Below are 24,193 nucleotides of genomic sequence, written 5' to 3'. Positions count from 1 at the left end.
ACTCGCCTGAACGGTCATAATAATAAGAATCATCAATCAATATGAATTTTTAATTTTTTCACCTTCAACATTCAACCCTGACTTACTGACCAACCATATATTGTCTGATCTTTATTATACAACATTAGCTTCGTCTAAATGAGATCTAACTAACGATATATAACAATTTAATGTGAACTAATTAATTAGTAAGAAACATCAACTCTGCCGGCATCGAATTTTAATTTTGTGTGAACAAATAGATTTGCTGTTCAAACAGGAAGAAAAAGACCAAAAACAATTATAATTTTATCTGACAAATTAAGTTTGAAATTTAAATATAAATGTAAATATTGCCCGTACATAAGCGATAAACTAGTCGAGATCGACATCAAGCGTCTGGTAAAACCAAAAATCATGAGGATTCGAGCTTTCTAAAGATAGTAACTATCGTCCATCCAAAGATTGGAGCCATTCTTCGGATTCATAAGCCTTATTGTCAGACTGGAGTAAGAAATTTAAATACACTGAAGTGTGTAAAACTGCTTTAGTGTATGTAAATTTCTTCAATTATCAATCTATTCAATTTCAAACACATAGGACTCCAATCAAAAAACATAAATGAACTCGAAGATTGCCTATTAGAGAATATACAGGATAAAATTACATGTCAAAGAGTAAAGAGATAGCTCTCCATTGGGTTAAACTTCACTATCTTTCCACAGATGGCACGCTGTGTCCCACTCGATACTCTTGATACCATTTGAGAGTGAACAAAATGAATGACAAATATCTCATTCTTATCAAGAAATTAGGTGAGTTTAGGTCACCAAAAATAGAGTGAGAACTTATGCATTTGCTTGAATATTGCTTGCTTTTTATTGGAAGTCAATCAAAGGAAGCTTGAAACATGAAAATTGATAAATAATGAAATGTTTAAAAAGGATTTTACAAAATATTGTTTCTTATGCTCTGTTTTCACAATTACACTCTTCATTTTATTGATAGCGATTTATACTTTAGGAACAGCAATAAAGTGAGATATGCGAATTGAATATGTTTCGTTTCAAGTATTTTCCTTGATCCATAATACATTTGAACTAAGACAATCCAAAGCCAGTCAAGGTCAATTTTAGCGACATTATCAGGGACTTCAAATGAGCAAGAATTGTGAAAAGGCGCAAATGGATGGAAAATGTTGGCCAAATAAGAAAAGACAAAAAAGTAAAACAATAAGTTTTGAGTGAAAAGTTAAAAAGTGATGTCCTGGATTGAATTTTGCGATTGGTTTAAAAAACGCAGATGAGATGGAGAAGTTTCATGAAGTTTAAAATGTAGAAGGCAAAAAGGCAAATTCTAACAATAAAAGGTTAAAACGCTAGTTTGATTGCCACGAATCAAGATGAATGGCGGCATATTTTGCGTCAACATTTCCAACCAAGCCATGTACAAGGGTGCTGAAGTGCAGTCCCGCCTAGGTATGGGTAAAGTCCTGGAAAAAAAGTAAAACAAAAAATAAGTAAACTGAAGCAAAGGAAAATCTATTCATGGATAAACTGTGAAATGATAAAAGCTAATGATCGTTTGAGAAACATTTTTATTGATCCAATATTCAGTAGCTGTACGTTTGTCATTGCCATAACTTGACTTTGATTGGTTTGATAGAGCGCAGTTTCAATGCTATTTTATTAATGGAATCAATGTTTGAAGAGAAAAAACTATTTTGTCTTTTTTTCGATGATCAAATGAAAGAGCAAAAAGGAAGACTAAAAATAAGAATGAGCATCGAGAGTAGGCTGAGAAGATGAAGAAAAAAGAGGAAAATGATATTGACTAGGTAAATATTTTCTCTTTCATTACATTTTCTTTCAACTCCATCATTCGTCAGCCTCTATTAAGATATTTATTATTATCATTATTATCCAGCTTCTGAGTTTTAGTTGATAAAGAGTCTAATTGATTGAACCTGACTCAATGAAATGGTATGCCATTTTTCATGGTAAAAACTAGAAAAGGGAATTGACTAGAAGAGCGACAAATTACAGGGCAACAAAGACAAAAGCGAATAAAAGATGTTGACGATAAAGATAACGATCAAAGAGTAAAAGACAGGCAAGGGTTGAGATATAAACTGAATACTTACATAAATATCATGGAGGCATCCTGGGAGTACTCAAGAAGCAATTCTCTCAACCGAATATGCCTATTAGTCTGTAAAGTGGTGATGAGAATCGAGTTCAGAGAAGCGTCGAGAGAAAGAAAAAAATAGAGAAAAGATAAATTAAAGAATATTAAGGATTCAAGATGAAAACAGGTAAGTTAAATGAGCAAGGTAAAGTATTGCAAATTGAGAGTCAAGATTTATGATTATGATGGAGTCAAGGTAAAGACAGAGACAAGTGAATGAGATTCACAAGAAAAGCTCAAGAAGTTCAAGTTGAATCTCATGAAGTGAGGGATGAAAAAGTTGAGAAAAGTTTATAGACAGAAAAGAGGGAAAATGAGGTTGGAAAATTATGGTTATTATCATGAAAAAGTTTTGCTTCTCACCAAATCCTTTAAAGTATTCAATTCTTCTTTGGTTATTTTCATTGAAGGTTTACTTTGATTACCATTTTCATCGTTTTCAGTTTCCATCCAATCTTCAATCAGATTACGGAATTGCATTTTACTTTTTTGTTTTGGTTTAGTGTAGTTTGTAGAGTTCATTTTTTGGGTTTAGGTAAGAACATGAAGATAATTCAAGGACCACAAATGATAATGATGGTGATGATGAAAATAATAGTAATAAGAATAAGAATAAAATTGAGAAGAAAAGCAAATTATAAAAATGCAGAAACAAAACCGCAGAGAGATAATAAATAACTGTAGATCGGAAAAGGGAAGAAGCAAGGAATGAACAAGAAAGTTTTTACTTTCGTTTCTACTCATTCACAATCAAATATAATGGCTTTTCCTTAGCTTTTAGTGCTTTTCCAGCGAACAGAAAAAAGTAACTTTTTTGCTTCTTTTTAACTCTTCTATCGAGTAAAAACCAACAAAATTTATAACATTGTTTAAGATTGTATTTAGACTTTTATTTTATTGTTTACTCTTGTTTTGTGGTAAAATTTATATTTATATGAATATCTACTGTAAAGTAATTTAAACAATCAGGAGGCTGAATAAGAGTGAAAATGAGGAAAAGGTTTTTTCTAGAATTAATTGGTTTCATCTAAATCTTTTTACCTTTCCTTTGATTCGGCTTTTTGTGCTTTTACTTGAATCAAGGTTAAGATGAAGCAATGCAAATCAATGTCAGGTAAAATGAATCGCCAACATTTACTGTCACTTTATATCTGTCTTTCAAATTATTCATCAGTAAAATTTGAACGAAAATGAAGATTTTTCGGAAAATTAGCAATTCTGTTGCCGATCGCAATTTTCATTTTCAACTAAAGAAATCGAATTCCAAAATCCTTCAGTTGACTTTAGGAATCTTAGGACTTTCTGTTATTCTTTTGAGACGCTGCAATGTCGACATAATACCACTTATATCCGAAATTATAAATTGCTTCAGATTCCATAACAAGAGTAAGAGTTATCTATTATTTCGAGAGCAAAGCTTGGAATTTTTTTCGGAAATTTTGAAAACTTTATAATGTAAACTTACCTTGAGTCCAATGGAGGCCCGTCAACATCGGGAAGGACAGTTACATTTGAGAAAGGAATACGAAATTTAAGAAGAAGTGCTGTCAAGCTGATAGAAGGGAAAAAATATTAGTATAAATTTTAAGCGAATGATACTTTCTGTTCATTTTAATTTTCAAACATTTCGCCAGCAAAAGTTGATTCAACAGTTAGTTTGTCTGCAAAATTGCAACGAAATTACTCCACTGATGGCTGAAATCGTTTTCATTTTTAAGATTGGCTGAAATTCAAAATGTATTGGCCAAAAAGTATTTGCTACTGAAGTTGAAAAATTGATGAAAAATCTTCTATGTTGACAAATTAGCTTTTGAAACATTTTCCATTCCTTTTTTATTGATAGCTTTATTCATTTTCAAAATTTGCACGAAATTTTATGAACATTATTGTATTACTTAACTCTTTCAACAGTAACCATTGATTTTGTGATTAAAATAAATTAAAAACCTTTGGTTGACAAAGAATGGTTAGACTTGGCGTAGACTGAAAGAAGCAAAAAAGTGATCAATATTCCAAGAATAAAATTCTTTTTTTACTATCTCAAGCTTCTTTTCCCTGAAATCCCAGTTCAGTATAAAAAGTTCAATTAAAATTTGGTTTTTTGATGAAAAAAAAGTTGCAAATAAAAAAGTCAATTTTCATATTGAACGGATTCAAGGCTTAAACCAACGAGTGTGCTGAACTGATAAAGAAATTGAACAGATCAATTGAACAACATGAAGCTGGAAAAAAGTTGCAAACTCAATTCAATAATTTTTTCTGTTCCATAATTTTCCAGCAAACTATAATTGAATATAAAGATGAGAAAGAAGCATAAAATTAATTGAAATTTTTTAATTGCTTTAGTGCTTCAGTAGAACTGAAAACAAACTGAGAGAAGTTTATCATCCGATAAACTCCCAGTGCAGTTGCAATTCTGAGCCACTTTTATTGTTTCCAATTGAGTTTCCAGTCTCATGCTCATGAATGTCTTTCTACCTCAAGGCAAATGAAAAATTAATAACTTGAGTAGAACTTTTTTTGCACCTTTTCTCTTCTCACCATCAGATAACATCCATTATCATTGAATCATTGGAAGTTCAGTTGAGATGGAAAATGAATATTTTTTTCTATTCACTTTTCTTTCTTTAGCAACGAATTTGCCTTTCTTTAATTGAAATGGCAAATGCAATTCAACGGTTGATTAAGTCGAACCACTTTAAGCTGAACCTTTTCCTCTCATCTCATTACAAGATTCAATTGAATTACTTATTCATGGTCAGATATGATTAAAATTTATGGATTTTCCAATTTAATCTAATAAATTTGGAAACTTTTACTCAAGTTCATCAAGTTCAATTGGGTTCAATTAACGTTTACTTAACAAATGCAGTCCAACATCAACTTTGATCCATCATTTTATCCTCATTTTTCATTCTCTTTCCTCTTTCACCTCAAATTGCTTTTCACTTTTTTTTCATTAAAACCCTTCTCTTCACACAACTCAATTCTGGACATTGAATCCATCATTGGATGGTCTCATCCATTGTTCAACAATAAAGTGTCAAAATGATACTGTCTAGTAACTACTGGCACTGCATGGACTGCAACAATGATTCAATGTTATCGCATGAAATTGATGAGATGGAAAAAGATTTTCTTTTTTGTTCCTCTCTTTACTCATTTCACTCAGCTTAATAAATAAGTAATCAGATTCACTCATTTTTAGTAACTTTTTGTTCAACCTTTCATTTTTTCTCGTCACTTTTCAATTTCGTCTCTCATTCCTTTACCTTTATCCTCGACTGTAAATCAAAGTTTCATTCTTTCCTTTCCTTCTCCATCAACCATCATTGATGAGTTCATTTTTATCTTTATATTGTTCAGTTAATCATCCATTAATTTGAATATAAATTGTATTATTAGTTTATCAGGTTTAATCCGTTTTTTCAACTTTTCAACCTAAATAACCTGTCAGGATGAACCTTTTCCAGATAAATCTATTTTTACTATTATGATGAATGAGTAACTCTAATATATTGAAAGTCATGATTTATCTGAGTGGGTTCATTTCCATTTCACAAGAATCTCAATATTAAAAGTTAAATTGTTACTTTATTTGGATGAAAAAGTCAAGTCCAAATTGTGCCAAAGGTTACTTTTATACTGGACTTGTTGATATTAGTCTCTTCACAGTTTTGAGAGATTTGGAATTTTTCGTTTTAAGAATTTTTATGAACTGTAATTGATCAGCATTTGGTTATATTGAAGTGAAAAGTTCAATGGTAATCGCATTGGCATAGAGTTTAAGAGTTTGCATTTCAGTAACATTTTAGTCGACTTTATGCGAATTCAAGAAGTGCGTTAGAACTCGGTTTTTCAGCTACAATGTATTATTTTTTCAATGAGATTTATCTGTTTCAGAGTGAAATTGTGAAGACAATGAATGATGAGTTTTCTTCTGTTTATTTTAATCCATTTGACTGCACCAATGCTTATCGATAATCACATTATTTATAGTTAACCCTTTTAATAACATGCACAGACGATGTATGAAGTTAACAAGTTGTTATTCTTGAGAGGTTCAGTTCTGTGAAGAGCAAAATTCCAACTAAGAACTTGTTATCTTCATTCTGGGCTCGTTAACTCAGGCTAAAAAAGTAGAGATTAACGGATGAATCCATTTTTCATTTCAACTAAATTTGCTTCTTCAAAATAAATCTACGATAATGAAGATTACAAAGCAAACACAGATTGGATAAAAATGTTGCAAATGTCGAGAAGGTTGCCAAGCGAAAGGAAGGACAAGAAAAAAAAGATCTTAATCTTAATGTTACTTGGATTAAATCGTCTGTATGTTTGCTTTATTATCAAGTAAAGTTGTACAAAAATAGGATCATAATGAGATTCGAGCTAAGGTCGGCTCTTGATAAAATTGTACGCAATAACGAAATTCAATCTCTTTTCCTTCTTTATCTCTTAACCATATTTTAATGTGATAATAATATGAAATCAGCGTAAATGTCATTTAATCAAGAGTTTTTCAAGCTGACAAAATGAAAGTCATGAAAAGAACAGAATTTTTCCTCTTAACCATAAAATGTCGAGAATGCGATCAGAATTTTCATCATAAAAACATGAAAAGAAAATGGAAAAATGAAAAAAATGATTCAACGATTCAAATTCAAGTTGCACAATTTGATAAATTAAAATAAGTTTGAAATACTTGAGAGTTTACCCAGCAAAACGAAAGTTGGAATACAAAGCTTGATAAGATTGAGAATACTTAGACGAATATAATGCGTATGTTCAGCAAGTTTGATAAAATGTTTTATTCTTTAGCATCGAAGATTAATCTCTTAATTTCGAGATTTGTATTTGGACCATTTGCCGATGTAACAATTTTGTTGATTACTTGTTGACTGACAAAAGTGGTTCCTAACATTATTCTTGTTCTTTTTCATGCCTTCTTCTTTTAATCAACTGTCTCATGGCGCTTAAAAGGATTAACTTTTCAAACTGATTTTCATGATCAGTGGCTTGTCCTTTTGGATCTACACTGTAGACTTTCTCGATCAATGTCTATTCGATTGAATGTTCAAGATTGCTGAACCTTTGAAGTGAGCCAATTTATTTTGTCTACAAGACTAAGATAACTTGTTTAACTTAGATTATCCTTGGGCTCATGTCGATATTCAATCCATAATTTTCTGGGAGTAAAACATTGATAATGAGATGTGATTAGAAGAAAGTATGGAAAGTTGATTGACAATTGTCTTTAAGCTGTAAACACAAAGCTAATATGACATGGATATTCGGATTAAAGTTGGTGACAGAGTAAAATCATTACAACTAATAGCTTTATTATTCGTTGACGAAGGCAGATATAATATGGAAAGCAACACCAAGAATGATCTGTGCACAGTTGAAATTCAGTGAATGGCCATTATTTTAATCTATCAGTAATTCATGTTTTGGTCCAAATCAAGTCAATAAATGTTAATGTCTCAGCTAGAACAAGCTAAGTCAAAGCATTACTAGATATTAGGTATATGTCATGTTAATCACTTTACTTTCAAAAATTTTTTCGTTCGATCAGATTCAACCCTCAGATCAATAGCTAAAAAGCGCATCTATTGAAGAAAATATCTTTCTATGTTCTGATAATTCAATCATTCTACTGAATAATAATTTCTAAAAAACTTTACAATATTGTGACTTTGTATCATAAAAGCGGAAAATTTCATAAATTTCAAGAGTTTGGACTGAGAACATTGAATGGAATATAATGACAACGATAATAGTAATCAATATAAATAATAATTCACTTTTTCAGTTGGTATTCAGTCTTTTTTTTGGTAAATAAAATGGTGTTAAATGCAATAAAACGATTGAGAGTAAGAATGATGAACTATTTTTGTTTTGATTGGAATGTGAAATGGAAATTAATTGTTGGTGAAAAGGTTCTTCAAAGGTGATGTTTATCTTGCTTGGAATAACATTTTGTAAAATTGTACAATAAAATGAAATGAAACGAAATTTGATGAAAATGAGAGTTGAATGTTTGGGAGGAAAACGAAAGAGTTGCATTATGGGTTTAGTTGAATATCATTTACTGAATTTCTCATCATTATCATCAACATTGAAAAAAAGTGAAACAAAAGATAGAAACAATGCAAAAATTCGTGAACATTCTGCAAACACTGAATGTAAAGAGTTGTGAAACAAAAAACGCAATAATGTAAACCAATAGTAATTGAATGTAAACGTAATTTAAATTCTCATCAATTTCAATACAATTGAAATCTTGTATTCTTTTCTTTCACTTCACTTAACTCACTAATATGTACATTAAAGTTTATTGTCATTCAATAAGTAGTCATTGAAATTAATTGACAGAATTCCAAGTCAAACTCTTGATCTGAGAGAAAAAGTCGAAAAAAATTCAGCGCAAAGTGAGATAATACAGAGAATGCCAAAAGTCATAAAAACATCAGTAATTGACAGAAAATCGCAACCGAATTTCAGTCCAACTCACTTCGAATATTTGAGAAAATTTGAATCGAAATCGTCAAAAAGTCGAATATTTAAGTCAATTCCCAAATGCAACCCTTTCAAGTTTTTATTCAAATTCATTGTTCTTTGTATTCAAAGGATTTACAGGTGAAAGGAAATGGTGAAAGAGTTGCAGATAAACTCCCTTAACAAGGCTGCTTAATTAATAAAAGTCTATTACTATTATCATTATCAGCTGTGGGATGGGATGAAAAGAAAAAATACAAACTCGAAGGCAAAAAAGAATCAAATGCTATAACATTAAAATACCTTTTTACCATCAAAGATGATTCACTTGATTGGCAGAATCCTTTTTAGCATTTAAACTTTCAAACACTTTATTCCCTTGAATCAATTTGTGCTCTAGAAATGTGCAAATTTACATTTTAGTTCATTGTGCTTATTGGTTTGTTTGTTTTCTTTACTTTTAAAGCCAAAACCTTTCAATCAACTTCGTCTGTGTTGACATTTTCGTTAACCCATTTCATGCTGTCACTTTAAATCAATGTGTAAACCATTCTTCAGCTACAAACCTCTAGTATTTACCACAACTCAACAATTATCAGATTCATGTTTGCAATCACATCATCGAGGAAAAATAGATGTTTTCATTCATTCACTTTCAAGCACTAACATTTACACAATGATTGGTCAAGTAACAATGACATTGTGTCTTCCAATATAGACATTAAATGCTTAAGATTGCAATGATCGATGTGCCCTTTAGATCTTGCTTACCATTTTTTCAAGATGCTTTGAGTCCTGAAAAAAATGTACTTTGATTGGCTAAAACAGGAGAAGTTAGCTTACAACACGGTCCAAGCAAATTTCTTGAGGAAAAGTCGAATTTTGTGGATTTCTTAATTCAAGCTATCAGAGACAATTGTGTTAGGTACTCATATTGATCTTTATTCTTTTGAGTATTGAGAAGCACAAGTTCAAAGTTTCAAGGTCATTCAAAGTTTTATAATTGGTAATCACACCACAGAAGTAGTCAACTGATTTACCGTTATACCGTTGGTTAAAAACAGTTGCTGCTAAAGACCTAAGATTTTAACCATGCGATTTCAACTACGCAGGTTGAAGAACCATAAGTTCAAAGGGTTCAAATTATTTCGTTGGTTACATTAATTTTGATGTTGTTTCTGAATAAATCTGTATAATGCTCTACAATGTCTAATTGAATAATAATTTCTGCAAGTTAATATAAGAAATGGTAAAAAAGTAAGCAAAAAAATGGAACCTCAAAGTGATGTTGAATTACATAAATAATGATAAAAGGAAGAAATAATTAAACTTGATAATTAATTAAATAAACTTGAACATTCAATCAATTAGTTGAACCTTTAATCTTCTTCTTCTTCTTCTTTGAACTTCTTCATTCGTTGCCCATTGTTGTAGTTAAATGCTCTCAAGTTTAATTTAGTTCATCAAAATTTATTGTTTCCTGTTGTGTGTGAACAGTAATCAATTTAAGCTGTTCACTTTAATGAGTTAACCCAGCTCCTTGTTGGATGAAACAATTAATTTTCTAGTTCAAGAGATTAACTTAATTAATGTAATAAAAAGAGAGAGAGAGTGGAATAAAATCCCGGCCAAAAATGCAAATATTGAACTATGAACAGAGAAGCTGAACAGTTAAGGGAAAAGGGTCAGTTTAAGGTAACATAAAAATGTCATCAACTTGACCAGTTGGTTAACCAGGAGAGACAAAAAACAGTTCAGAAAATTACAGTTAAGAGTAACGTTAAAACTTTAAGCAACTTGGAAAGTTAATGGATGACTTTAATGTTGATTGAATAATGTTTTTTTACCAATTTTTACGAACAGATAGTCTTAATGGTGAAAATTTTTAAAGTTTGATAAGTTTGTATTTCAAGCGTCAAGTCATGAAAGTCAAAAATTATTGACTTGAAATTTTCTTTATCAGCAAAAGTTGAGTCGTTTACAACAAAGTACAGTTTTAATAGTAGTGCGTTTGGTTGGTAGAGACAGAATTGAATTGTTTTTATAATGAAATAAATGGATAAGTTGGTTGATAATTTCACTTCTTTCTTTTGTTTCGTTTCCATTCTCATTGCAATGGATTGCTCCATCAATTTTTGGCTCACTTTTCAATCTTGACTCTTGATATTCAACAATAAACTTTGTAAACTTTAACATTAACTCGATTCAATTCTGAATTCTTTTCGTTTTTCGGAGTTTTCTTACAAGCCATCAACTAGCCATATTCACACTTATACATCATTTGTATATTAACTATTCTGATACTGAAGAAATTCTTTGTTTTCTACTTTTTCGAACTTAATCTCTATTCTAATCTCTATGCATTCTGCAAAACAACCAAACGTAAGTTGATACAGTAGCAAATATCTAATGGAATCGATGATAAAAGATGTTTACACAAAGTGTTACATTAGGCTATCAGGATGAGAGATATTGAACTTTCTGTTTCTTCCTGTTAAATGGCTTATTTTGATTTAGGAAACGTCTCAAGGCTGTAAGTCTGGATCAGTGTTAACTTAAGACTAAGGATTGGATGAATGTTTATCAAGATGTGACATTTGTTCATATTATTACAATAAAATATCAGTTTTTCAATAAAACATTTTCAAGACGAGAATGTCTTTAAATGATAAAAAATGAATTGCATTTGTTGTTTCGAAACATTTTTACTTTGATTAATACTTTATTGATGCTGGATGAAAATGATGTTATATCAAGAGATAATTGCATGATATTGGAATGGTAAAAATAGTGAAAGCTTGAAATCAATCTTGAAAAGGATTTGACTTGGAAGTAAAATGTAGAGAAAGAAAGAAAAGGCCAAAAGAAAAAAGAAATAAGTGAATTCAAGTTTTGTCCATATTTGTTGGTGAACATGTAATAGATGGCCAAGGATAGGCAGATGCAATAATCTATCACAAAAGATGGATGATTTTTTATCATGAGATTCAGGCAGAAGTAGTTTGACAAATGTCATTACATCTAACAATATCAATTCCAACACTTTGACCATCTTAGTATTCAAATTGAACAAACGATTTTCCTACAAGTTTCATTGTTCTAAATGTTTCAACAAAATCTAAAAAAACTTTTTTCTCTGCTAATAACTGACGAAACTAACAAAAATGAACTCATTTCAACAATTCGATGAAATTTTGTTCGTCAATCAATTGGCAATGATGAACATAATCAATGAATATTCTAGTCAGATGAAGCAGGAACATGAAACTGAAAAATTTTGTCAACTTATTGATCAATTGTCAAACGAACAAAAACTTTGAAAAACTTTGCACGAAATGAATGGAATAGGCGAAAAATATGATTTTACTCTTTAAACGAAAGTCAATTAATAACAACAGTTTTGGTGACAAAATATTGTCACAGGTTTAATGGTGTTTCTTGAAGCAAACAAATGGCAATCAAATAATATTAACAAGATGGTTAAATGAATATAAATGTAGTGCAAGTGTTTTAGATGTGTTGACATTTCATGGCGATCAAATGTATTATCAGAATGAGTAAAGTTGAAAGGGTGAAAATAGTGGAAAAGAGAAGCAAGTAATTTACAATTTTCACGTATTGTTCAACAATTACAGATAATAAATTTGAATATTACATGCAATATTAAAAGGTTGGTAAAAAACATTCAAAGTTTGTGCTCATTTGGCATTTGAATAATGCTTCAAGATTTCTTCTTATTAAATAGTCAATTTGACTGATTGCTTTTATTTGTTTTTATTGTTCAATTTAGTGTTTGCCATTTGTTTTTATTGATTTTTTTCGTTCTCTCTCTTTCATTCTCTACTGAATATGATATCTGAATGTTAATGTACATTTACATTATTGTTGTTATCGTATAAATATTGCAGGGAGGAAAATGAAAGTACAACTGTAAGAAGAAAAAATTTGTTCCTAAGAATGGTTCATATTGAAAGTAAAGATTGTCAATAAATTGATGGTTTTGTCTCACAAGTAATAATTTATCCTTTAGTCAAGCAAATAAATTGTAATCATGGCGATGGTGATAATCAACATGATGTAAATAAGGTGATGTTGAATGCAAATCCTTACATCCTGGTATTGCTTGCTTCATTTCGATCGCTATTTGTACATATCGTAGATAAAGTTCACTGCTTATAAAAATGATCGAAAAACAGTTTTTCAAAGTTATTGAAAAAATTTTGACCTGAAATAATATTTTATTTGGACGAAATTGGACCAAAATGTAGTGCTAAAGGATTCGGGTTTCGTTAATTCATCTAGACATTCTTCACAATTCACTAAAATATGGCAATTTGTAAATTCATGAATTAATGAAAGAGAAACTATAAAAAGGACCTTCTTCATGACGAGAAGTATGAACTGGGCATTTTTTCATCATGTGCACCTGTTTGCAGTCATAACTCACAAACGACTTATGCTGAAGACCTCGATTAAAATAATGATTTTCGGTAGACAGAAGACTCGAGTTCGAACGCTCAATTCAAGGTCAGCCCATTATGGACCTTTAAGTAACATTCGAAGCTTATTTTTGAGATTAAGAGTTTTTAGGTTATGTTTACATGTTCACAACTTGAGCTAAAAAGTTCCTGTAGCCCTTATAACGGAGAAGTCGCTCAAGCCAACTGACATTGTTTTTTCTTCTACTCAATCCAGATTCAAAAGCTCGCCTCTCAACTCCTTGCGGCTATTGCATAGGAAAAAGGTCTAACAGTTTACCACTGGCACCGAGGTTGCCTGAAACCGCCCATCCACGTCGCAAAGAAATACACCTCGAACAGTCCCTAATGGTAACATTACTTCTGAATCTCCAGCTCAATAATCTTCACTGCTCTTGATTCATCTTGACGATAGCTTTTTTGTTAAAATCAAAAGATTCTCAAGAAACTACTGGTTTGATTATTTTTTATGTTCAAGGTCATGATAACAAATGCGTTCAACTTTCATATCAAAGTTCGCATTCCGTTGGACCTTCTAAGTTTTGGAAAAGTCTATAAGTTTATGCGCGAAATACTTTTCTGAAGTTCCTTGCACTAGGTGAGTACCGAAATGCTTTACAGTGAAATGCCAGATAATGACAGTAAATTTGTCAATGGTACCTAATTAAGGAGGGGTAAGAAAATCTGTATTTTTAAATATGCTGCCCAGCGAATAGTACGAATAAGCTATTTCAAGTTACTGTCATTATCCGGTATTTTACTGTATGCATGTCCAATCAATCAAATTTCCGCGGATGAATTTCAAATTTCAAATTCCTTTACTAAAGCATTTGACATTGTTAAGTTCACTGCTTAGCATATCTGCTTGAATTAATAGGACCTCTTAAAATGTCTAAAAACACACTCACTCATTCACTTGGTTATCGTGTGATCCGGTTTTGCTCAAAGGCCGATCTCTGGTGGAGAAATTTTATCTTTCAAACCTTTTGGGTTTGAAAAGCATTTTCATTTGAAATGGAATTATTCAACAACATTATCAATGGGTCAAATGAAATGTGTATAAATTTAAATTAACTGCGCTTGATGAAACTCTCAGCTTAAAAACTTTATTTCCGAGAATTATCAACCAACTCGAAAGAATTTCGAAATAAAGTGTTGTTCATTTATAATACAGCCTGGAAGCTCTCCCACTCAACGAAATTTCAAGCTCATTTCACTCATGCAATGAAAAAAATAATGAAAATATCATTATTTTTGTTACATTTGAACTTTGAAAACTGAATAAAATCAAAAAATTACAGTAAATAACTTCAAGCAACAAGCAAAGGCACAATCCAGATTCCCTTTTCCAGATTAAAGCTCAAAATCATTTTTCATGTTATAACTGTTTCCGGTGGTGGGTACAAATGAATAAATCATTAAATTTCAGAATAAGTTGATAATGGCATCTCCTTTAAGCCCAAGTTTACCAGCTGTGAGTATAGATTAAGCAAGAACATTATAAACTCTAAGAGCATCTTTAAGATTATCAGTCAACAACTAATCTGAATACACTGAAACATTCTCAGTTTTGATAAATGTCTATAAGAAGAAGTCAAAACGGAGCCAAAAAAGGATAAAATTTTGTACAAAATCGAAAAAAATTGTCGAAAAGAAATCATGAAAATTTATTTTCATTTTCCACTCTTCACGATTCGTGTAAATCAAAAGAAATTGCAAACTGAACAAAGCTGAGAAAAGATTATGATATTTATATTTGGAGAAAATTTATTCGATAATATCAATATTAATGAAATTCTCGAGGATAATGGGTGAACATAAAATGAAAAGTGAACCAAAGGCTTGAAACTTTTCCCTTTCTTTACTTTTCTTTTTCAATGTCATCATGAGCATCATGCCTTTTCGAAGCTAATTTGTGATTATGTGAGTGGATTCGATTATCGAAGGTTTAACTTGACCATCGTTTTGTAAATAATGAGCTGGATAGAAGTGAAAGTGATGAGAACAACAGATAAAAATGACTTTTCTCTCAATCTCATTGTCTCGCTCAATTGCTATTAATATTGATATTAGAATAGTGAAAGTGAAAGCTAGAAAAGAAGAAAATTTTGCTCTCAACTCATTCCAATGACCATCACCATGATAATCATCATCATCATCAACAGAAAACATATCTTTTTCTGTGTTGTTGAAAAAAGTAAAATAAAATGGTTCGAGTTATATACATAAATAGAAAGATGTGACTGGCCTTTTGATGGGTCAATATCATGTCATCTTTCATTCAATGGATTGGATGAAATCGTTATTGGTATCAAAATCATTGTTTTTCATCATCGTTTCGCTTCTTCTTTACCTCATCTTCATCTTGTTCATCATACATTATATCAGAATGAACTCTTTCTCCCTTTTCATTCTCTCATGAGATAATCATGAACGTGACTTGACATTTTTAAAACCATTTTTTGTTGAAAGAACGCTATTTTCAAAATCAAACTATTACTTTGCTCGAAAATATTTGACCATATTTTTTAGCTCTTCATTGGTATTCCAAGCCTTTTAATGGCAACAATAGTTTTCATCTCGAGTTGAACCTTCTCCTGATGAATATACATTCAATTCATCAAATCTTTCTATTCATTTCCTTCAAGATTTTCCTTTTTTCTTCAACTTGCAAACAAATACTTTTTTTGATTCAATTGCGAAAATGACCTTTCGTTACTTTATTTAATTTAATTTAGCGTTTGATGATTTTAAGATAGTTTACTGAATCAAGAGTGTTCAATAGATTTGAGAGAAACTAGAGAAACTCATAACTTGAGAAAATTATATTATCTTTTTCCAGTTCACTCGAAAAATTGTTAATCAAATTTGATAACTTTTCAATCCGTCGGTAAATGATTTCGAGATTCGTGTTTAGAAATGGAAAACATGTTCGTAATCTTGTTTCAAATTTCATCTCATCATATTATTCCATTGATTATTGATCAAGTTCGTAATCCAGATGAGATTCAGTTGCAAATGAAAAGATTGGTCAAGATAAAGGTCGGTTCATGTCAGATCAAGGTTAATAAAGATTTATAGATTTCAATTTCGATTCATAATCAGTTTACAGAAATTGATAAATGGGCAAAATATTTGTAAAAATAAGTGCAAAATGTTTCAATCTTTTCTTGAGAAAAAAACAAAATTCATAATTCCATTAAATTCGGTAAAAGTTTTGCCATTTGTTGTTCAATCAATTTCAGTTTCTAAAATTTCAACATTCTCTGATTTCATCACCTGGCTTCAACTCTCAGCCTTACTATTTTAAGATTGTTTAAGCTCTTCACATTGGGATTGAAAATTATTATGTTTACTGAGTTAATATTCAGCTTACTGGACATATAATTCACGCCAACGCTTTTCATGCATTAATAGCAACTGTTCAGTTGAGCATGTTTGACTCTTTTTCAAACTCTTTTGACCATCTTTATATTGTCCATTGTCATTGCTTTATCTTTCGATTTTCATTATTTACTTTTCCATACTATTACAACATAACATTTATCTTTTTTCATTTCTTTTTTCAAAAGAAAATCTCATGAAAATTCACTTATAAATTTCAATTTCTATTCATTCTTCATGGTCATTCATTCTTTTTTGCTTATACAAAAGGTGAAATCTGTTTACTATTGAAATCAGATTATCTGAGCATTTCATTGCATCAACCTTTTTCATTAATTTGTAGGAAAACAAATAATCAAGTTTACTTTTTTTTGCATTTTCAATAAACTCCATAACAAGATAAAGAAAGCAAATAACAATAAAAATGATTCCTCTGTTGAAAGTAAACCAAACATGAAAACATTTTACTCTTCATTTTCAATTATAACCCCCAATGAACATAGTTTTTTTTGTGAGTCAAAAAAGAGTCACATGTGACTCACAAAATTTTGTGAATTTTTTTGTGAGTCGCAATGTGACGGCCTTTTGACTCACAAAATCTAGCTGGCCATTTCGGGCACTAAATTTTGATCCTGTTCATGAATCATAAGGGAAATTCATATGATTCTCAAATTAAAGCCCAATAACTCAATTGAATTTGATTCTTTAAATTTTAACATTAAAGATTTGAGTTAGAAATCCTATTGAAAATCGTCACATAATTTGAGCCTCAATATAAGAAATATTATCTTATATATAAATTCTGAATCTCCTTTGAAGATTCCTGTCGCTAATGATTCATGTCGCCATTTCAGAATCACGAAGAATTTTATGAATCAACCATGAGAAGATTCGATAACTTCTATTCAAATATAAACATCAAGCATTGCTCACGATAGATATGTCTTTTAGTAGTTTAATTTAATAAGTTAGTTGTAGCCGAGTGGTTTGAGGCACATTAAATTAGTATATTAATTAGTGTCCTGGGTTCTAAACCCGTTAGGAGCAGTTATAAATAAATTAAATTAAAATGTAAGATATAAGGTAAAATAATTTTTGGCATAAAGATTCTTATCCAATGAATTTTGAATCAGAATTTCTGATTCTCATGGTAAGGATTCAATACGATTCTAAATTTCGTGAATCAATTGTGACAAAATAGAGACTCACAAAATTTGTGACTCACCTGTGAGTCATTTGTCCTGTTGTGAGCGTTTCGTGACTCACATGTGAGTCACAAGTGTTCATTGGGCCTCAACTTGAAATAAAGTTTGACATTCGATATTATCATTCATGAATTTAGTCAAATTTTTATGCATCTTGATGTTTGAGTGAAATCTGAAATGCAATGAATTCTGAAGAAATGAACAAAGAAAAATTGTGTTTTATTGGTAAACCGCAAATCTGATGAAAATAAAGATTGACGTAAAGTTGAAATAATGGGTAACTTGAGATGAACTCTTAATGGCAAAACAACTTTTGTTAACTGTTTACTTCCAACCTCATCTAAGGACAACATTCAAATCCATTAACTGAAAAGTCATGAAAGCATCAGGTAACGATAAAAAGAAAAATTCAGAGCAAGAAACTGATAAAGAATTTTCAAAATGCTATTTTCCCCTCAAAATGTCAACCAAAACTTAATTTTATTTCATAAACCAGAAAAAGTTCAGTTTCTTCTTATGCTTTCAACTCGATTTTTTACGTTTCCTTTAACCTTATAAACTCATTAGTGCACAAATTCACAGCTAAAGGTTAATTCATATTGAGCTCGATCTTTTCTGACATAATTACTAACGCAACCATGAAACTAATTTGCCGATAGAACAGTTTGCGACTAATACTGACTTCGAAAAGAACTTTTCAAATGAAGGAGAAAATTCTTTAGCATTCTGTCAACAAACATTATTATCATAATTCATCTGAAAATTATTGCAATTCATTTTCATCTCGTTGTACAATTTAACCACAGATCATGTTTAATATGGTAAAGGGCGATAAAGAATGTCGATTAAGGTTTAATGTTTTAAATCACTTTCAATGAAATCGATGGACAGTCAAACACACCTGTTAAAAATTGAAAGTAAATCATTTTGATTATTTTCTCAGGCAAAAATTATTGTTATAATTTTATCAATTCTAGACTGAATAAAATTCATATCCAAAAATCAAATGTTCAAATGCTTTGCCCAATATCAAATCGAATCTCGATTCGATCAGTTTTCAATCAATGGGCTTTTAAAAGCGTTGGATTATTTGGATTCAATGTTCAAGTCTTCAATTGCTTCCAAAGCTAGTCGACTGATTTGAAGAAAGTAAGTTAAGAGGTTTGAATATTGAAATTAGCCTCCATTTTTCATGAACACATTTTGAAAATTTTGTTTTTAGAATTTTGATGTTCGTCCTTTATTTCTAAATGTACATCATTTATCATTTGATTTATCTTTGTATTATAAATCGGGAATTCACTTCAACAATAATTAATGGTCAAGAATGGATTCCAATGCTTTTCTTTGTAAAGAGATAAAAGATGTTTACAAAACATAAAATGTACAAAAATGATCGTCGATTTAATGTTATAAAATTCAGTAGTCAAGCTATTCAATGGAACAGCTTTTCTACTTCATTTCAACCGGATTCAGGATTCCTGAAAACAGTTTAAATTTCTAACCAAAAGCTAAGCTTAAGCCGATTTATGTCCAAAGATGATTAATATTTAAACGGTTCTTTCTTGTTTCATCAATCCTTTAAGCTTTTTATGACTTGGAAGGAAAATACTAAAAGTGATTGTTAAAAAGTATCAGACAATCACCGCTGGTTCGCTGGACTGAACAAGTCTACAGAACAAATGGAAAGAACTGCAAAATCTAATACATGAGATTTAATCACATTCTCATGCCTGAAGAATGTCTCAAGAATGTTTGAATTTCGTTGTACTTTATCATTGTTCAGGTTGTATACATATAATAACCAATGAAGAAAAAGTTCGGGTTTAATCGATTTAATCGTATTTTCACAATATCTTGCAGCTAAAAGTTCAAATTTTCTTCAGAATTGAGTTTCAACTTGAAACAATGAAATAAAAAGATTACAGATTAACACAATTTCGAGACATTTTTTGTTTTTCCACCGCAGAATAAGGTATGAAATTTTCGTTCGAATATGATTCAGAACTGCGAAAGAGTCTTTCAAATTCATTTATCAAATAAGTAATTTTGTTTCATTTTCAGTCCCAAAATTGTCTCTCGTCTCATTGCTGTTTTACATTTTAAAAAGCTCTATTGATAAAAAACAAAATTTCATCGAAAAAGAGAAAATATGAAAATTGAAATTAAATAATCAATTTTAGTAAGTGATTTTTGATCAGAGATAAAAATTGGAACCAGATAAAGTTCATCAATATCAATTTTTGAATATTTTCCCCAGGAAACGGAAAGAATCAAAAGATTTTTATACATTTATTTAGCATATTTATCCAATAAAGTGAAAAACGATAAGTTTTTGGCTTTCAATATTGTTGACTCTTGTTCAAGTTGAGCCACTTAATTCCAGTACTTTCACTGTAGACACTACAGAATGAGCTTAATTTTGTTTCATTAAAATTGTCAACTTAACACTGAATTCAGTTTAGAGATAAATTTCACTCGACATTATTCATTTCACTTAACATCTCATTCTTCTGGATAAACTTGCTCTTATCTCAGTTTAAGTTTTTGTTGCTCTTTTCTTATCCTTTCCTGAACTGAGTAACTCATTATTTGTTGTTTGACAATCCAGACTAACAATTGTGTCAAATTGTTGTTTCTCTCCCTTTTCAGTATTTTGTTTTCTTTTCATGAAACTCACCTTTTTCACATTAAGTGAATAAAGAAAAACAGATTTCATTTAAGCTTCAACCAAGAAGGAATTGATTGCAAAGACTAAATGGAAAAGTTCAATCAAAGTGTGAATAAAACGGAAAACAAGAAAAACCAGAACGGCAAAGGAAGTAACTCATGGTGAAAGAACACTATAAGTTATTGTTGGACTTGAGAATAACCATTCGACTAGAGTAAAAAATTGGTGGAAAGTTGTCAATGACTGAAATTATCTAGAAAATGGACATTCGAACGAAACTCTATAACAAGCTGACCAGTCAATCAATAGACTTGAGAAAAAATGAATTCAAAAATGTAAATGAAATGAAAAGCTAAAATATTATTGACTTTGAACAGTAAAAGTTGAACAAGATTGTTTCAATAACATCAATTTGTTATTGAAGGAGAAACAACTTTTTGTTTCTTTTTCGCTTTTCTTTCATATTTCATGACATTATTGGAACAAATATTTTATTCATTGATCCAATATTCAAATGATTATGGCTCAGTCAATTTCAAGCGATTTTGCCTTTTCTCTTTTTTCTTTAGCTTCATTCATGTATCATCAATAATAACCATTCAAATGATCGTCTGAGTTTTTCTTCATTCCAAGTTGATCTTTTCCTGTTTCTACTCATAAGAGTCAATATCGTATTCAGACCAAATGATATTCTCTCAAAGAACTTTTTTCTTCTCCAAGCCCAAGAGTAAAGAGTTATCATGTAAAGAAAAAAATGAAATGATCTTCTAATGATGAAAACAAGCTGACTGACCAATCAAGATGGATGAAGAGCGATGAGTCAAATCTAGAAAATCAACAGTTTGATAAAAGAGGGAAAAAATAAGAATATTCATTGAGTTTCATCACAGTTTCTCCATGAAACTAGAATCGATTCAAAGTGAGAAAATACCAAAATCGGATAAATTTAATGCATTTTCAGCTATAAATAAACAAGCAATTTTCCTTTTCACTTTCAACTTTTCTTCTTCCATGAAACTGATAAGTGTAAGAAGAGGAAAATTCAATTGATTTGGTTTCATTAATAAAATAATTTCCAATCTCATTCTTTTTGAATTAATCATTTGATTTATACAGAATCAATGAGAAAACTGGAAAATCAAAGTTATCGCTTGCTATCAATTTCACAACATTTTCCCTCCCAAGACTTGGAGTGAAAAGAATTGAATATCAATAATATTTATCGATAAAAGGAAAGAAAAAAAAAGATTTCTTTCAACATTTTCCATTCTTTTCAATCTGTTAATCTCGACAGTTTCATTATGATTGCAATATCTTGAGTTATCATGATAATGAACCTTAAGATAACTTTCAATATGAAATCAAGATGGAAATGTTTCAATATAAATTGAACCTTTTCCTCGTCAAAAGAAGTTACTTTCAATATCATTCCAATTCGTCGATTGTTCATTCTTTTGCTCAACTTTTATTGCCTTCATGTATCACTTAACCAGTTGACTGTTTGCTTGGAAATGGTTATCAAGTGTAAATTGGGTTTGTTAGAGCTTCAAACAAATGTAAATAATGAAACATTTTCCTCATTCTTTACCTTTCAACTCTAATCTATTGATGATTGGAATCAACTCAAGACTACTCCTGTCGTCACTCATGAAGTTGGTCAGAATTGAATAACACGGAGGGAAAGGAAAGAGTAAATATTATAACAATAACTTGAATGAAAATAATGGATGGAAAAAGCGAAAAGGAAAAGATTTCTTTTTACTCTTTACTGAACCAGAAGAAGAAAAGTTGAGTCCATTATCTTCATCAACGGCCAAGGCAACGAGTAAAGAGATAAACTTATTTTTCTTTATTCAATTATTGGTCAGGTATAAAGGTGATGTTGATGGTGATAATGATGATGGAGTAACAAGTGGTAACTTGAGACGTAACAAATGAGAATGTAAAGGGTAAAAGTGATCATGTAAACAATGATTATTCTGAAAGGTGAAGATGTTCAGGAGGTAAAGGATGACGATTAAGTTTAGCTGTTGATGGAAAAAAATGTTGAACCAAAACTCAAGTTGAACTTTTTTTTCTTTTCCTTTTCTCTCTTTATCATCTTTTCAATTTATTCTGTAATTTTGCTCATGTAACATTAGCAACAATATGTAACAATTGTATCGTCAAGAGTTGGATGAACAAGAAAAAAAAGTAAAGCAAAAGAAGAGGAAAAAACAACAAATGATGGTTATGTTTCGTTAACGCAATTACTGAGCGTTTTTTTTGGGTTAACTTTTTTACTTTTAATTTTGTGAGGTTACTTTTTTCATGTTTTTACTCAACATTAAAGGGAAAACTCGCAATTGAAATGAGAAGAAAAAGTGAAGGGAAAAGAGTTGAATTGGGAAAACAAGTTATTATCATCAGTTTAATGATTAAATGTTTACCATAAATCACACTGAGAGTGGGAGAAGTAAAAGGTTTGAACAACTGTTCAGTTGAAATAATTATATCAACTGAGAAGGAAAAGTGAAAAAAAATTATTCGAGTTGAAAGGTTGCACCTTTTTAAGGTTGTAAATGATGCTTTTGTTTGCGATTCAACTTTTCTTTCCATTAATTTCAATATTTATGACGTTTGCACAAATCAAACGATAATTTTCATTATAGCTCAAAGTCACTTAAACTCGATTATTTAAATAAGAAAATTTTCATAATCAAAAGTACTCTTACCGAAAATCGCCAAAATCTTTGTTTTTTTGGCACAAGTTGTTGGGCGAAATGTTTGAAAATGTTTTACGAATTGATCTAAGTTTTGACTTACTTTGACTTTGCTGTTTCGATGTCTGTTCTAGTCACGGAAAAGACTCTCATCTTGCATCCGTACCAAAGACTGTTTCGAGTGTTCTGCAAAATCCAACCTAAAAGCAAGGCGATTCCACCTGTATCGTAAAGCCACCAAATATCTATTGTTCCTTTCTTTGGATTCTTTTGAAATTGATTTACTGAATCAATAACTTGAACTGGAATGATTGATGAACGTTTCTCTTGCTCTTCGGTGGCTGCAATCTTCTGAACAAACTTGAAATCAAACTTTGTATCTTCAGGTCGAATAGTTTCATCGAAAGGTTTCTTCTTTTCCAATGAAACGGAAGAAAAAAACTCTGAAAAATCGAAACCTTCTTGAACTCGACAGATGACCAGTGATATGTGTTCATCCAAGCAATAGCTGAAATAGAAGCGAAAATAAGAATGAAAAATGAATACAAAAAATAGAATTACTGAAATTTGAAAAACAACAAAAACTCATCCATCAACATTTAAAATGAATATTTAATTGCAATTTTTTGATCGAACAAAAAGAAATTTTCTGTTCAAAGATTTGATGTATTCAGCTAATAAATAAGCAACAATTTAAACCAACATGTTGTGTTTATTCTGTTAATATCAGCCTTTTCTCCCAATCGTTATTTGACATTTGATTTGCATGAAACCAAAGAATATCTTTTCGTTTACAATCAACATCATGATACAGGAAATGAAAAACTTCTCCAACAGACAGAATATTAATAGTTAATGATATTAATATGAATATCGTGAAGAGTAAAGATGAACTTACAACAAATGAAAGCAACAAAAAACTAGACACAATCTTATTAATCTTATTCTGTCCAATATTGGTTTATCGTTGAAATTCAATTTTCTGTTTGGTTGATTCTCTTCAAATCAACTAATTCAACAAAAGAAATGTTTTAAAATTAATATCTCATCTGTCATTTGAATTTAATCTCTGAAGTTTACTCAGCA

The 24,193-nt window shown here is 30.4% G+C and overlaps 1 protein-coding gene across 2 annotated transcripts in view; it reads right to left on the bottom strand.

Moving 5' to 3' along the window:
* Positions 1–834: 834 nt before the first annotated feature.
* The window catches only part of LOC107368145 (solute carrier family 12 member 3), a 38,887-nt gene continuing 15,528 nt past the window's right edge, over positions 835–24,193 (bottom strand). The window contains exons 8-12 of one of the 2 annotated variants that reach the window (XM_015935925.3): positions 23,211–23,615; positions 3,632–3,718; positions 2,530–2,650; positions 2,123–2,190; positions 835–1,471 (exon numbers count right to left, since the gene is read on the bottom strand). In XM_015935925.3, the coding sequence (XP_015791411.1) occupies positions 1,336–1,471; positions 2,123–2,190; positions 2,530–2,650; positions 3,632–3,718; positions 23,211–23,615 (817 nt within the window). In that variant the 3' untranslated portion in view covers positions 835–1,335. Of the gene's footprint in view, positions 1,472–2,122; positions 2,191–2,529; positions 2,651–3,041; positions 3,564–3,631; positions 3,719–23,210; positions 23,616–24,193 lie in introns of those variants that run through there. The other variant, XM_025162088.2, reaches the window with a different exon arrangement.

This window comes from Tetranychus urticae, chromosome 2, assembly GCF_039701765.1.
Source record: "Tetranychus urticae isolate SD_2017Ah chromosome 2, NJAU_TeUrti_SD_1.0, whole genome shotgun sequence".
In the NCBI taxonomy this organism is placed as follows: Eukaryota; Metazoa; Arthropoda; class Arachnida; order Trombidiformes; family Tetranychidae; genus Tetranychus; species Tetranychus urticae.
The sequence above is the reverse complement of the archived record's forward strand: the minus strand, read 5'-3'. Positions and strand labels throughout refer to the sequence as shown.